At 41.4% G+C, this 17,501-nt stretch overlaps 1 protein-coding gene across 1 annotated transcript in view; it reads right to left on the reverse strand.

Moving 5' to 3' along the window:
• Positions 1–10,317: 10,317 nt before the first annotated feature.
• The window catches only part of grin1b (glutamate receptor, ionotropic, N-methyl D-aspartate 1b), a gene marked incomplete at both ends in the record, with an annotated part of 30,798 nt that continues 23,614 nt past the window's right edge, over positions 10,318–17,501 (reverse strand). The window contains 4 exons of the mRNA XM_079161469.1: positions 10,318–10,383; positions 15,107–15,252; positions 15,336–15,445; positions 17,311–17,472. Of these exons, the coding sequence (XP_079017595.1) occupies positions 10,318–10,383; positions 15,107–15,252; positions 15,336–15,445; positions 17,311–17,472 (484 nt within the window). The remainder of the gene's footprint in view (positions 10,384–15,106; positions 15,253–15,335; positions 15,446–17,310; positions 17,473–17,501) is intronic.

The raw sequence follows: 17,501 nt of genomic DNA on the forward strand, positions 1-17,501 counted from the left end.
ACTTTAGTTTTTTTTAAGTTAAAGGTTTCTGAACTCATCGGAGTTTTAAACAGCTGAGGTGCTCGCGCTGCTCCGCCGCACACAAACAGGCACGAGACCACCATCAAGACTGCCACAATAAAACCCCAACGTCCGGTCAAATCCTTCAAATTAAAAGCTTGAAAAAAACCCAGTTTGTAGCCGTTATTGCGCCTCCAGGTCCAGTCTTGGGTTCGTGTAGACCACAACCTGATCAGGGACAGTCCTGGTCCCAGAACACCAATTTAACCTTCAATATGAGTCTTATGTACATTAATAATTATCTTGTGTTAATAAATATAGACGACCAGTAATGAAGAAGTATTCAGATCCAATAAAGTCTAAAATACTCTTATGAATAAATGTTACTTCAGTTAGTATTATCAGCAAAATCTACTTCAAGTATCAAAAGTAAAAATACTCATAATGCAGAATAATATATGACTTATTTCACCGTGTTTTATTATTATCATAGAATATTATTCCATTCTGTTTCTATGGCTAATACATTCATATAAAAGCATTTTAATGTTGTAGTTTATGGCTTACATTTAAAAAAGTAACTAAATCGACCTTTAACTATCAATGTAGAGCAGTAGAAAGTACATTAACCCGAGAGATGTAGAGTAGAAGTACAGCAGAAAGTAAAGTACTTATATTCCACCACAGTTAAAAACTACATTAAAACTAGATGGAAGCACTGACACTAAATCAACTATAGTCGAATCAGTTTTATTCTTCTCAACTTTGAAGAGAACAAATAAAATCATCCTGAAGGGAAAAAAAACGGACATGTTGAGCTTTTATTTTGAAGGCGCACCAGTCTTATTTCCGGTCTCGTTCGGTTTCACCTGACACTGTTTAAGGTGCAGACGGTAGCGCGCGGCTCTGTGTTTTTGATGTGCTCCCTCCAGCACGCGCAGCAGCTGCGCGGCATGCGCTCCCCTCCCCCCACAAGACTCAACAGCTGGTAAAGTCATCATCAGGTTTTTAGAGTCTGGAAAGGTTCCCAGGGTCCTCCAGGAGGTTTACAGGTCCTTCAGAGTCCTATAGGGTCCTCCAGGAGGTTTACAGGTTCTTCCGAGTCCTTCAGGGTCCTCCAGGAGGTTTACAGGTCCTTCCAAGTCCTTCAGGGTCCTCCAGGAGGTTTACAGGTCCTCCAGGGTCCTTCAGGGTCCTCCTGGTCTTGAAAAGGTTCCCTGGGTTCTGTACTGGTCTCTAGGTCCATGGGACCTTTCAGGGTTCTGGTGGTTCTTGGTGCTAATTATAACTCAATAATCAATCAATATCACATCTAGTGATGCTCTCTTTGAGAACCAGAACCAGAAGTCTGACCCGGTCTCTCTTCAGACATCCTGAAGACACGCCCCCTAAACTATGTCATGAAGGTAAACAAACAAACATGGCTGCCGCTAAAACTCACAGCTGGTAAACTGACCAATGTGTTTCCAATGGAAGAATCTGATTGGCTGTTTGATGAGGGAACCAGTAATGATGACTTCCTGTTGGACTACAGAAACATGATGACTTCCTGTTGGACTACAGAAACATGATGACTTCCTGTTGGACTACAGAAACATGATGACTTCCTGTTAGACTACAGAAACATGATGACTTCCTGTTGGACTACAGAAACATGATGACTTCCTGTTAGACTACAGAAACACATTCCTGTTGGGGGCCCCTGCTGTTCGGCCTGTGTAGCCCCGTGTGTTTGAGGTGTACTGCTCCCGTCTGCTCTCTGAGTTATTTGGTGCTCGCCGCTCGTCAGACGTCACTTTATACTTCAGGACTATTTCTGACTTTACTATTATTATGAAGTCTGTCCATTCATCAATAATGATCACCTTTTATTCTCATGTTTATTTGACTTCATTGTGATTTTACAGAGAGTACTCAAAATATTAAGTACACTTTAGTAACAAATTAGGAACTGTTCAACAAATATGAACATTATTCATCATCAAAGTCAAAGAATATTCTAAATTATTTTTTGTAAAACTAATGATTACATCATCAATAGGCTTATATATTTCTTAATTTGACATTAACTTTCATATTTTCTTTAACTGGTGATGTCACCGTCACCAGTTCAAGAGGAGTGGGCGGAGCCACCATCACCGCTGGCGCCACAGGGTCACGACGGACCCCCCCCCCTCCTCCCCCGGGGGGGAGCAGATGTGGGAGACGAACAGACAGTGGTAGTTCCACAGCAGCAGCAGCAGCATCAGCAGCAGGCTGCAGAGCACCAGGACCACCAGCAGGGGGACACGGAGAGACACCGGGGGACAGGTGGGGGGGACGCCACAGCTGACTGGGGGAGGAAGAGGAGGAGGAGGAGAGGAGGAGCAGCGGTGGAGCCACAAACAGAAACCTTTGAGTCCAGATGGTTGGAGCTCTGATGTGTTCTGAGATGAAGGCATGGTCCTAGAGGTCCTGGAGGTCCTGGAGGTACTGGAGGTCCTAGTGATCCTGGAGGTGTTTGTTGTTCAGCTGGAGCTCAGCCGGTCTCTGAAGATTAAAAACATGACTGATGGTAAAAGTCAGAAGTTTCATAATTCACTGAGTCAGTGTCCCAACATGAGGGTCGAGGCCCAACGATGAGTCACAAGACGAGTGAGACACTCAACTAAACTAGAAAACACATTTCCTGCTGAAAATGCGTTGGAATGCTGAAAGCTGAAATTTATTGCAAAAACATTGCTGAAAACAGATATCCAATTAAAAAAGATTGCAAAAAGCTTAATAATTCAAAAAGTTTAAAGATTACAAATATGAAAAGTCACATCAGCACTCTGCTGAAAGAGCTGAACATTTTGATATTTGAACGGTTTCTGTAGCTTAAAATATGAAGGAGCAGAAGTGTTTGACAAAACGTATGGAAGAAATATAATAAAAAGAGGAATAAAGAACAGGATAACAATAGTTGGAATGCTTAAACAGCATTCCAACAATATGAGAGGTTCTATCTGTGATCATCGATGTTAGAACGTTCTTAAACAGAGAAGTCGAACACTCACACGTCACTCATCAGAACATGGAACATCGAGGAGAACGGGGTTCTCAAGGTTCTAGTATTTATGCCCCCTGGAAGTGATTTTGGCTTTTACAGAAAGACATTTTATTTAATGACAAAACTTGTAGACAATTTACAAAACCTGTGGATCAAATGAATCTAAAGATGAGAAACATGATGAGAGAACATAAACTATAAACGATTAACATTCATCTCATTGATATGCGCAACATTACAAAATTAATTCAAAAGTAGTGTATTGTTTACTTTTATGTTAAAGTGCTGCTCTATGAACTAAAGGTCAACAACATTTGGTTTAAACACTTTAAACTCATCAGGTTCTTGTTAACAGCAGGATTCTCTTCACACAGCAGCAGTTATAACACAGTTATAATGATTCTGATCATAGATATTCAGCCGGTGTTCACAACTTTATCTTCATGTGTGTCAGAGATGAATTTAAATATACAATATAATATACAAATCTGATTTCTATAGATAGATATATCAGTATTATTACTATTACTAAATAGTAATACTACATAGTAATATTACTAATAGTATATAGTAATAGTAATAGCAGTGGTGGGCCGTCAGGGCCTTCTCTGCACCTCAGCATTAACACACAGCTCAGTGTGCAGCAGCAGCTCTGCAGTGAGGTGCAGCGTGAGCTGTGATTGGTCAGTGGGCGAGCACGTGACTATCGTGAAACGAAACTTAAAGTAGCATCAGAGGCTTAGTCGGAGTAGTGAGAGTTCAAATTGAAAGATATGGAAGAAATTATGACGTTTAGCTTGGTGTAGATTATTATCTTTTTACCGAGCTTTGTTTTTTAACACTCAACGTCTGAAGGAGGAGAAACAGATTAGTGAGTTGGGATTTAACCGTGAGATTAAACTCTGTCAACAAAGAAAGGAGGATGGAGTTTGTCTTTAAGTGAACAGCGTTTGGTAAGTGAACTGAGTTTGTTTTTTTACATCTAGTATCTGAACGGCCCTCGAGTGTGTAGCAGAATGTGTGTTGCTGGATTGATTTGTTGCTCTGTTGTCACATGAATATATGTGACCGGCTCTTGTGAGTTTGTTGTTGTCATTGTCTTAATTATATAGATTTGGACGATATGCATTGTCCGTTAATTCGAAGAATACCGCGGAGTTATTGTTTGTTAGCTAGTTTAGCCTCTCAGAAGTGCGGGGCCTCAGCTGTCTCTTGTTGTGTTTCTTTGTTCCGGGTTCAGAGGTCACAGCCCGCTGTCTCCTAGTGAGCACAGAAAACATTATATTTCCCACAATTTAAGCTTCTGCACTAGTATTATTCAAACGTATTGTTCGGTTCGTTAGCCTCGTACCGAACGGTTTAATACGAATACTTGTATTGTTTCAGCCCTAGAAACAAATAACCGTAGCTGTGGCTCATCATGAGGTTATTAGGAGGTGTTTCAGCTGCAGGACAGCACTGAAGGCCCAGCTAGAACATGCACGGCTGCCACTGAGTAATAGCAATAGTAATAGCAATAGTAATAGCAATAGCAATAGTAATAGTAATAGTAATAGCAATAGTAATAGTAATAGCAATAGTAATAGTAATAGCAATAGTAATAGCAATAGCAATAGTAATAGCAATAGCAATAGTAATAGTAATAGCAATAGTAATAGTAATAGCAATAGTAATAGTAATAGCAATAGTAATAGTAATAGTAATGATATATATATGTTATGAGGATCACTTTCTCCCTTCAGAGAAATGTGTTTATTCTCTGGAACAAGTGGGTGAGATACTAAAACCATGAGGAACAGATTGTGTGGAGATAATGAATGCATGAATAAATGAATGAATGCATGAATAAATTAATGCATGAATGGAGGCATGAATGACCTCTTTATCCCATTCTCTCCCATGCCCCCCCCCCTGATGTTTGTTCATGTGTACACAAAGTACCAAACTGTACAAAGTTACACAATTTATCAAACCTGTGCACGGTATATAATGAACACTTGGCCTCGCGCTGATGTATACTTACTTAAGCTACTGTCCAAAAAAAATCTGAATAAAAGAAAAGAAGAAATGTTTTAACTTGATCTTTTAAATAGTTTTAGGGTCAATAGCTAAACCCGACGGTCTGAAACTGGATCAGTTTCTCCAGGGTCCGGGTCTGATGAGGTCAGCTGGTGTGTTAACGTCAGACCCGGACCCTGAGCGGATCTCCAGCCGCCTCACTGAACCTTCTCTCGGCTCAGTTTACGACCCAGCAGCGCTAACAGCAGCCGAGCTAACGGAGCTAACGGAGCTAACGCTGCTAGCTCACGGCTGGCTGATTACCCAGAAGCCCCGGTGTTCACGGCGGGAGACCGAGGACAGACAACTACGAGGACTACTTGTGTTGTGGGACATTACCAACGGGTCCAGGGGCACATCTCAAGTCTCTTAATTGTCATTTCCTCGCTCCTCGATCCTCGCTCGAACCGGAAGTTGTTCTGCGCCGCAATATTGACGGACCGTCCCAAAGCTCTTATTTATCTCTGAGGAGCGAGGAGAGAGGAGGGAGGAGGGAGGAGGGAGGAGGGATCTCTGAGGAGCCATGAGCGAGGACCCACGAGAACAGGTTTTAACGGTGGACACGCCCCCTCAGTGTTCATCATGTGATTGGACGCTGCAGCTGATCGGACTGATGACTTTATATATTTATATATAAATATAAATAACCTCACATATATATTTATATATAAATATGTATATTTATATATATGCATATAATTATACATATTTATTATAAATATATATCTTTTATAAATAAATATATGTATTTATAATAAATAAATATAATAAATACATATATTATATATATATATTTACATATATATAGTATATGTATTATATATTTATTTATTATTCATAAAAGTTGAATGTTTTGGACAAAAGTGACAGAAATCAGTTTAAACTGAAGTAAATATTCATTTATTACTGTAAACTTGTAGTTTTTCATTAGATGCTGTACACAAACTTTACAGTTGTTCAGGTTTAGTTAAGTTACACTCAACATTATTTATTATTTATAATAATTAGAACCTATTGGTTTCATGTCCTCCCAGTTAAACCGACAAACAGTCGAAGAACAAACCGTTCATGTCGACTCAGAGGACACGTCTTCTTCTACAGTTTCAGTGTTTACCAGAAGGAAAGGTCTTCTTCTACAGCTGTTAACTGACCTCTGATCAGTTTACACAGGATTATAGATTTAATACAAACATCATCATCATCATCTGTACAACAGCAGGAAACAAAACCCCCCAAACAGGAAGTTCAATCAGTGCTCTACATCCAAAAGAAATCGTTAAGAAAAGAAACAGAAATTATGTCACAGCGTGATGTCACGCTATGACGTCATCGTGTCAGGTGAGCTGCACGAACATGGATGTAAGTGAACTTTGAACTTTTCAAATCTGGTTTGAAACAATAAAAAAATATTTTTTTAAACCTAAGAAAAAAACAAAACAAAAAAATGACATCATCAACACTTGTTATTAACTAACTGTTATTAGCAACATTTGAATATATATTTAATGCTACGTGTATATTTTTATACATCTCCTGCTGCGTCTGGATCAGTTCTTAGTTCATTATGAGTTCATGGTCACTTTTGTTTATCGATGCATCAAATACATTAAGAACTAAAAACAACCTTTCAAAATAAAACATCCTGTTTCTATTCAAACCTGAAGATGAATAATAATAATAATATTCATATAACTTCACACAAACACATAAATCACAGAGTAATGTACAGAGACACAGTCAACTGAATATTTGAAAATGAGGCTTCATGATTCATGTTCCTGGGTGGAACATAATACTAATATATATATAAAATCAACTCTTATTGATTGCTGGTTGGATCTCAGCAGGTGCAGCTCACCAACATGTGAGAACAAAGAAACGTCTGATCGTCATCACGTCAGCTGATCGTCATCACGTCAGCTGATCGTCATCACGTCAGCTGATCGTCATCACGTCAGCTGATCGTCAGCTGATCGTCATCACGTCAGCTGATCTCACACTGAAATCAATATTAAAAATGGATCGTCTCTGTCTGAACCGACCCGCAGAGTTCAGTGAAAGTCTCTCTGGAGGATGAAAACGCTCCAATAAACCGAAAGAACAGAGAAACTGTTTATTCTGCTCCGTGGTGTTCACAGGAAATATCATTTCATTTCAAAATAAAAGTCCTCAGGTGATGAAAACTCTCTTTCTTAAACTCTGCTACTTAGTTATTATCAATATTATTATTGTGTGATAATATGACTCGATACGAAGAAGAAAAACAAATACATTTCAGAGTAATGATTCACATCTAGCTACAGTTAGCATTTAAGCTTCTTTAGCATTAGCATCATAAATAACCTCATTACTATATTTTAGTGATGGGAAACAAACGTTTAGCCTCATCTTGGTCTTTAGCATTAGCATCAGCGTTAGATTGTTCTCATGTATATGAATGCTGTTAGTTATTTTTTGTACAACAGTGCTGCTCAATAAAATGCAGAAAGTATAAATGTGGTTCACCTACACGTTAGCCTGTTAGCCTTATCCGGTACTTAGCATTAGAAGTGTTGGTCTTACCCAAAACCTTGTTATCATTGCCGTTTTAAACATTAACTTGTTAGAATCTGGTACACAGGATTAGCATTAGCTGTGTTATCTCTGTAGTAAATTACAACTACAGTTAGCCTTAGCTGCTACAGTAGTAGGCTACTAGCATTAGCCGGGTTGGTCTTCATCAATTTAGCAAAAACAAAAAAAGATTTGACTAGCTTGTTAGCGTTAGCTGCTATCTGAGCATTAGTGTTAGCCAGTAGGTCTAATTATATCTTAACTGTCATTCAGAGACAGCTAACAAATTACTAGCTGGTTAGCGTTAGCTGCTATCTGAGCATTAACCACGTTGATTTTCAGTCTCGTTTTTTGGGATATTTCCATATTTTTGAGTGTTTTTCTTTCACATTATAATGTTACTGTCTGTAAATAAACTGTTGATTATGTCATCATGATGATAAAGAACCTTTGACTAAAGATACGGCCGTATAGTTCGTCTGTTCCAGCACTTTAAAATGACTCATATTTACGTTTCTGGCTCGGCAGAGACCTCTAGTGGTCGTAGCGATTATGACGGGATGAAAAGAGGAAGTCAGGTGACATAAAGAGAGCCGGACTCTGCAGGGTCGGGGTCAAACAAACACAGGACCTTCACCCAGGAGACAAACTCAACGTCCTCTTAAACGAGCCGTTAAAGCTCCTGAAGACATTTTCTTTGTTCTCACTTTAATGAATGTTTCATACACGTGTGTTTGTTTGATTTTTTACAGAACAACCTTATTTATATATAAACTTTAAAGAGACTTCTGCAGCGTGAAAAGCTCTGAACTCCACCAGGTCTGTGAGGAGTTGGGAGGTTTTCACAGGACATCAGCGTCTGTTATTGGTGGGTTCATCAGCAGGGACTACATGTCCCATCATGCCCTGGGGTTGTCGGGGGACGGTGGGCGGAGCCTTTGGTGCAGGGAGTATTTTCTTAATGTAAAATTCAGATTATCATAAATATAAATTTACTATATAAAACAATTCAGTTAAATACAAATTAAATATTCATGTCATTAAAATGAATAAATAAAGAGGAAAAAACGTTAATAATATAATAATAAATAAAAATGTATTATTACACCAAATGAATTTACTGTTCCTTTCAAAATAAATGTGTAACTTTACAAATTCAAAACAAAAGTCATTATTAAAATAAAAACAACTGAAAGAAGTTCATTTTTAACTGATGAATTTAAAATATAAATATCTAAATATCATTGTCGTGATTTTTAAGCGTTAATGAGTTAATTAAACCGTTTTCTACATTAAATATCTGGTTCTGATCTTCAGTGAAGTTTAATAACTCATTTATTGTTTTCATGCCAAACAGCATTAACAGCACCAGTGTGGTGATTAGTCCTGATTATTGACTATTGATTATTGATTATTGACTATTGATTATTGATTATTGATTATTGATTATTGATCATTGATTATTGACTGTTCATTGGTCTTGTATAATAAGTATATTTGATCTTATAGATATTATTGTAACTAGTTGAACACATCAATTACTTTTATACACAATAATGAAAACATAAATGAAACTATAATAACAATTAAAATCTTTTGTTTAAATAAATAAGAAAGTTAAAATATAAAACTGGGATTAATTCCTTCATAATAATACTCTATGAATACGCTGCTCTCTATTTAACATTTATAAGCAGTATAACACTTAATAAAGTGTTTATAACACAACAGATGTGAGGACTTTATAACTCAAAGTCTACTTTCTCTGCCAGAGCTTTCAGCTGCATCTCATGGCTTTCATCAGCAGACGGAGTTTTGCTCAGTGAAGAAGAAATACTCGATGATACTCGATCGATAAAAGAAACGTCCTCACGTCTGCAGAAATCCCTGTGTTATAAACATTTACTAATTCTTCTTATGCTCCTCATAAATGATAAACACTTCTAGTTCCTACATTACCCATGAGCCTCGGCTGCACGGTAAAGAAAGTACTTCCTGTCCCAGAGGCCCGGCCCACCCGCTGCTCTCTAACGAGCGACCGGGTCCCCAATCGACCGACGGGTTCCCGATCGACCAACAAGATCCTGATCGATCACGAAGGTTCCCGATCGATCGGCAGGTGATCGGAGCGCTTCAGGAGCTCGAGTTCAACGCCACGCGATTCAGAGGAGATCGAGATCAATCGACCAATCGATCAGCGAGACGGACAATAACACCGCACGACATCAAAGACATCTACCAAAATAAAAGCAACAGCTCTTTCAAATTAAAAGACCTTCTCTGGTTGGAGGAGGCCGACGGCTACAAGCAGAGCAAGGCCAATGTGTGTGTGTGTGTATGTGTGTGTGTGTGTGTGTGCGCGCAGTGGGTTTAGGATGACAGATGGTGTGTGTGTGTGTGTGTGTGTGTGTGAGTGTGTCACAGTGTGATGCTGTCCTAAAGTCCTGATACCATCAAATTCTACTTCCTGTCTCAGAGGACGCTCAGTCCGTCCATCTGTGTGTTTAATGTGTGTGTGTGTGTTTAATGTGTGTGTGTTTAATGTGTGTGTGTGTGTGTGTGTGTGTGTGTGTGTGTGTGTGTGTGTGTGTGTGTGTGTGTGTGTGTGTGTGTGTGTGTGTGTGTGTGTGTGTGTGTGTGTGTGGCTCAGCAGCAGCAGTGTAGCTCTCTCCCTCTCAGACGACGGTGCTGACGGAGGGATCTGATAGGTTGAGCTGCCCGGTGATGTCAGTCGGGTACGGCTGCAGAGAAACAGAGGAAACACACACACACACACACACACACACACACACACACGGGTTATTAATACACACACACACACTGAGGAGCTCAGATGGTGGACGTCGGATTCAGATTTATTGATCAGTGTTGAAGACTTTAATGTCTCGCTGTAACTCAAATATTATGAATAAAACAGAATTAAACTGTAATTTAAAAGACACTAATATGACTTCAAACTGGGTTTCATCATGACATCATCTTCTATCATGTGACATCATCGTCTATCATGTGACATCATCATCTATCATGTGATCTGACCTCAGAGCTGCCACTCAGCATCAAACTGAGCAGCACTGACGAGGTCGCGGGTTCAAGTCCCCGACGGACCGGCTCATGGAATTCATTACGGAACAAAGGACTTTATTTATTTATTTAAAAATGTATTATTTTAAACCAAACTATGATGATTTACTTTGAAGTTTAGTTCAGATTTACAACGTTAGGAGGAAATATGTAATAAAATACGTAATAAAGAATAATAGTTTATTTGTAAGTGAAGCTGTTTAAATGGTTAATTATTCTCTTTTTATTGATTTGTTTGAAGCTGTAAACATGAAATGTGAAACGAAATGAAATGAATTGATCAGTGGATCGATCGATCAGTGAACTGAATGTTTTTAGGTTTACTTAGTGACCCTCTGAAATACCACCTTAACCCTCTGAAATACCACCTTAACCCTCTGAAATACCAGCAATGAAACACGACAATCTCACTTTTTACGATGTTGGACCTTTAAAAACAGACTAAAAGAATAACTGGAGCTGCAGAAGACTAGAAGAAAACTTATAAAGAGCTGCAACTATCCACAGGGCGAGCTGTGCTAACAGTGGCTAACAGTGGCTAACAGTAGCTAACCGTGGCTAACAGTGGCTAACCGTGGCTAACAGTGGCTAGCTAACGGAGGATATACACGTTGTATTCTGGCATCAAACAGTGACCGTCCAATCACAGCCGAGCATTTCTTCACATGTTAAAGGTGTTAATGGAGCTGAATACTAAAGTCTACGACCGGCTACTGTTAGCAGGTTTGTGCTAATCGTCCTCCGCTAGCTAACTACTACTACGTTGTACTTGTATCTCATACTACTACTACGTTGTACTTGTATCTCATAGTACTACGTTGTACTTGTATCTCATACTACTACGTTGTACTTGTATCTCATAGTACTACTACGTTGTACTTGTATCTCATAGTACTGCGTTGTACTTGTATCTCATAGTACTGCGTTGTACTGGTATCTCATAGTACTGCGTTGTACTTGTATCTCATAGTACTGCGTTGTACTTGTATCTCATAGTACTGCGTTGTACTTGTATCTCATAGTACTACATTGTACTGGTATCTCATAGTACTGCGTTGTACTTGTATCTCATAGTACTGCGTTGTACTTGTATCTCATAGTACTGCGTTGTACTTGTATCTCATAGTACTGCGTTGTACTGGTATCTCATAGTACTGCGTTGTACTGGTATCTCATAGTACTGCGTTGTACTAGTATCTCATAGTACTGCATTGTACTGGTATCTCATAGTACTGCGTTGTACTTGTATCTCATAGTACTGCGTTGTACTGGTATCTCATAGTACTGCGTTGTACTGGTATCTCATAGTACTGCGTTGTACTTGTATCTCATAGTACTGCGTTGTACTTGTATCTCATAGTACTGCGTTGTACTGGTATCTCATAGTACTGCGTTGTACTGGTATCTCATAGTACTGCGTTGTACTTGTATCTCATAGTACTGCGTTGTACTTGTATCTCATAGTACTGCATTGTACTGGTATCTCATAGTACTGCATTGTACTAGTATCTCATAGTACTGCGTTGTACTGGTATCTCATAGTACTGCGTTGTGCTAGTATCTCATAGTACTGCGTTGTACTGGTATCTCATAGTACTGCATTGTACTAGTATCTCATAGTACTGCGTTGTACTGGTATCTCATAGTACTGCGTTGTACTTGTATCTCATAGTACTGCGTTGTACTGGTATCTCATAGTACTGCGTTGTACTGGTATCTCATAGTACTGCGTTGTACTGGTATCTCATAGTACTGCATTGTACTAGTATCTCATAGTACTGCGTTGTACTTGTATCTCATAGTACTGCGTTGTACTGGTATCTCATAGTACTGCGTTGTACTAGTATCTCATAGTACTGCGTTGTACTTGTATCTCATAGTACTGCGTTGTACTTGTATCTCATAGTACTGCGTTGTACTGGTATCTCATAGTACTGCATTGTACTAGTATCTCATAGTACTGCGTTGTACTGGTATCTCATAGTACTGCGTTGTACTAGAATCTCATAGTACTGCGTTGTACTGGTATCTCATAGTACTGCATTGTACTAGTATCTCATAGTACTGCGTTGTACTGGTATCTCATAGTACTGCGTTGTACTTGTATCTCATAGTACTGCGTTGTACTGGTATCTCATAGTACTGCGTTGTACTGGTATCTCATAGTACTGCGTTGTACTGGTATCTCATAGTACTGCATTGTACTAGTATCTCATAGTACTGCATTGTACTTGTATCTCATAGTACTGCGTTGTACTTGTATCTCATAGTACTGCGTTGTACTGGTATCTCATAGTACTGCGTTGTACTGGTATCTCATAGTACTGCGTTGTACTGGTATCTCATAGTACTGCATTGTACTAGTATCTCATAGTACTGCGTTGTACTTGTATCTCATAGTACTGCGTTGTACTGGTATCTCATAGTACTGCGTTGTACTCGTATCTCATAGTACTGCGTTGTACTAGTATCTCATAGTACTGCGTTGTACTGGTATCTCATAGTACTGCGTTGTACTAGTATCTCGTAGTACTGCGTTGTACTTGTATCTCATAGTACTGCGTTGTACTGGTATCTCATAGTACTGCGTTGTACTGGTATCTCATAGTACTGCGTTGTACTAGTATCTCGTAGTACTGCGTTGTACTTGTATTTCATAGTACTGCGTTGTACTGGTATCTCATAGTACTGCGTTGTACTGGTATCTCATAGTACTGCGTTGTACTGGTATCTCATAGTACTGCGTTGTACTAGTATCTCGTAGTACTGCGTTGTACTTGTATCTCATAGTACTGCGTTGTACTGGTATCTCATAGTACTGCGTTGTACTGGTATCTCATAGTACTGCGTTGTACTAGTATCTCATAGTACTGCGTTGTACTTGTATCTCATAGTACTGCGTTGTACTGGTATCTCATAGTACTGCGTTGTACTGGTATCTCATAGTACTGCGTTGTACTAGTATCTCATAGTACTGCGTTGTACTGGTATCTCATAGTACTGCGTTGTACTGGTATCTCATAGTACTGCGTTGTACTAGTATCTCGTAGTACTGCGTTGTACTTGTATCTCATAGTACTGCGTTGTACTGGTATCTCATAGTACTGCGTTGTACTGGTATCTCATAGTACTGCGTTGTACTGGTATCTCGTAGTACTGCGTTGTACTGGGGTGTTCTCTGGTCTTCTCACTGATCTCAGACCAGACAACAGAAACTCATTCAAGTTTAATGAGAAACACAGAAATGAATTTGTGAGTTTCTTCTTCTTCAGTCAGCATGTCTGAGATCAGCTGTCTCATGAATATTCATGAGACCTCTGGAGCCTCGGCACGTTTTACATCTGTAGGTTACAATCAAATTGTTTTTTTGTTCGATTTATGACACGAGGACCCAATTCATCCCAAAATATTCTGTTCTTTAATAAAATATGAATAAACATGAGCAGTAAACACGCGTTTTTAAATTAAAATCCTCTGACTCGTTCCTCTGCTGCTGAATGTCTGATGTCTTCAGATCGGACCCGTGTGCAAACTAACCGTCCTGTAACTCTACAAGCAAAGTCTGACTTTGATAAAGTGAAGCAGAACAAAGTCAGAGAGGTTTTAGTACACAGAGGTCAGGCGAGGTCACCAGCTGTTCCATTGTAATTTGATCTACTCTAGAACTATTAGTGTCTGTGATCCACGGAGCTTTCTCGTCTGACTGCAGTTTCTCTGAGTCTCTGCAGACGTTGGTCGAGTGAAGCGATCGACGCCTCGTTGGACTCGTTGGAGTCGAGAGAATTCATTCAACACGTGGATGAGAGTGAACCGTCAGCCAGTCAGCATCCAAAACACGCCGTCCCTCGCCAAGCGGAAAATCCAATACGCCGAAAGTCAGATCGTCGCCCCCTCGTCCCCCGATTTATAAAAAAAAACTGTCTTCACGGAAACAGTTCAGTGACACAGGATACACGTAGAACAGATGTTTCAGCTCCAGAACCGGGAGAGTTCTGCCGTTGTCTACATGAAAACAGCGTAAAGGTGACGAGCGTTTCTGATAATTATCACTACAGCGGTTAGTGGTTCTGGTGCTTGTTGGCTGTATCTCTGTAACGGTTTCACGGAGAGAAACATTGAAGATATCTCTGGAATCTGTGTCGAGTTCTCTTGCTTTTTGCTATCTCGGTTGTCTGCGTTAGCCTTTAGCTTTGTGTTGGTAGCTCGGAGTGGAGTGCTTCGCCGGCTGACTCGTGGCGAAATATACGTGATACTAAACTTTCTCCGTAAAATCGAGAGCCCCCCACCTGGGGTGTGTTCGGGCTAGAAAGGCTACTTAGAGTAGAATACAGTAGAGTTAGAGTAGAGTAGAGTAGAGTCCAGTAGAGTAGAGTCTCGTACCTGTAGGTTCTTCCTCCACACGTTCACAGCAGCGAAGGCCAGTTGCATCTGTTTCCTTCGAGCGTCTTTGTGTCGTTTGTAAGCGATCTCGATGAAGATGAGGAAGATCCCGGCGACGATGCCCCCGGCAACCAGCATGAACACACCTGAGGAGGACAGAACAGGTCCTCACCATCCGTTCACAACCACGCGTTCCGGTCTCACACCTGTCTGAAGGTCCGGTTCCTACCTGCCATGTTCTCAAAGGTGAGGGTAGCGGGGGCGTTGCTCCTGGAGTCACACTCCTGGTATCGAACCCACGTCTTGTCTAGATCCTCCATGAAGCCATTCTCATGAGAGCTGAGGAGAGACAACCAAACGGGATGGGGTATCAGTAGGGTACCACAAGGGTTATAGAGGGGACACCATGGGGTATCAGTAGGGTACCACAAGGGTTATAGAGGGGACACCGTGGGGTATCAGTAGGGTACCACAAGGGTTATAGAGGGGACACCATGGGGTATCAGTAGGGTACCACAAGGGTTATAGAGGGGGAACGATGGGGTATCAGTAGGGTACCACAAGGGTTATAGAGGGGGAACGATGGGGTATCAGTAGGGTACCACAAGGGTTATAGAGGGGACACCATGGGGTATCAGTAGGGTACCACAAGGGTTATAGAGGGGAAACGATGGGGTATCAGTAGGGTACCACAAGGGTTATAGAGGGGGAACGATGGGGTATCAGTAGGGTACCACAAGGGTTATAGAGGGGACACCATGGGGTATCAGTAGGGTACCACAAGGGTTATAGAGGGGACACCATGGGGTATCAGTAGGGTACCACAAGGGTTATAGAGGGGACACCGTGGGGTATCAGTAGGGTACCACAAGGGTTATAGAGGGGACACCATGGGGTATCAGTAGGGTACCACAAGGGTTATAGAGGGGGAACGATGGGGTATCAGTAGGGTACCACAAGGGTTATAGAGGGGACACCATGGGGTATCAGTAGGGTACCACAAGGGTTATAGAGGGGACACCATGGGGTATCAGTAGGGTACCACAAGGGTTATAGAGGGGACACCGTGGGGTATCAGTAGGGTACCACAAGGGTTATAGAGGGGACACCATGGGGTATCAGTAGGGTACCACAAGGGTTATAGAGGGGGAACGATGGGGTATCAGTAGGGTACCACAAGGGTTATAGAGGGGGAACGATGGGGTATCAGTAGGGTACCACAAGGGTTATAGAGGGGACACCATGGGGTATCAGTAGGGTACCACAAGGGTTATAGAGGGGAAACGATGGGGTATCAGTAGGGTACCACAAGGGTTATAGAGGGGGAACGATGGGGTATCAGTAGGGTACCACAAGGGTTATAGAGGGGACACCATGGGGTATCAGTAGGGTACCACAAGGGTTATAGAGGGGACACCATGGGGTATCAGTAGGGTACCACAAGGGTTATAGAGGGGACACCGTGGGGTATCAGTAGGGTACCACAAGGGTTATAGAGGGGACACCATGGGGTATCAGTAGGGTACCACAAGGGTTATAGAGGGGGAACGATGGGGTATCAGTAGGGTACCACAAGGGTTATAGAGGGGACACCATGGGGTATCAGTAGGGTACCACAAGGGTTATAGAGGGGACACCATGGGGTATCAGTAGGGTACCACAAGGGTTATAGAGGGGACACCGTGGGGTATCAGTAGGGTACCACAAGGGTTATAGAGGGGGAACGATGGGGTATCAGTAGGGTACCACAAGGGTTATAGAGGGGACACCATGGGGTATCAGTAGGGTACCACAAGGGTTATAGAGGGGACACCATGGGGTATCAGTAGGGTACCACAAGGGTTATAGAGGGGACACCGTGGGGTATCAGTAGGGTACCACAAGGGTTATAGAGGGGGAACGATGGGGTATCAGTAGGGTACCACAAGGGTTATAGAGGGGACACCGTGGGGTATCAGTAGGGTACCACAAGGGTTATAGAGGGGACACCGTGGGGTATCAGTAGGGTACCACAAGGGTTATAGAGGGGACACCGTGGGGTATCAGTAGGGTACCACAAGGGTTATAGAGGGGACACCGTGGGGTATCAGTAGGGTACCACAAGGGTTATAGAGGGGACACCGTGGGGTATCAGTAGGGTACCACAATGGTATCAGAGGGGGAACGATGGGGTATCAGTTGGGTCTTCTTGAGGGTATTTTTACCTGAGAATAGCCAGAGAAACGTTCTGTTTCCACGGACTGTCTTTCCTCATTCCAATCCCAAATCCGGAGCGAAAGAAAAGCTCTCCTGTCGTCACCAGATCGCACTTCTGCGATGCCTCGAACTCCAACACAGCGCTGTCCCAGATGAAGGCATGAAGCTTACTGCAGGAATGAGAGGGGGCGCGTTAAGA

This window comes from Pholis gunnellus (assembly GCF_910591455.1).
Source record: "Pholis gunnellus genome assembly, chromosome: 6".
In the NCBI taxonomy this organism is placed as follows: Eukaryota; Metazoa; Chordata; class Actinopteri; order Perciformes; family Pholidae; genus Pholis; species Pholis gunnellus.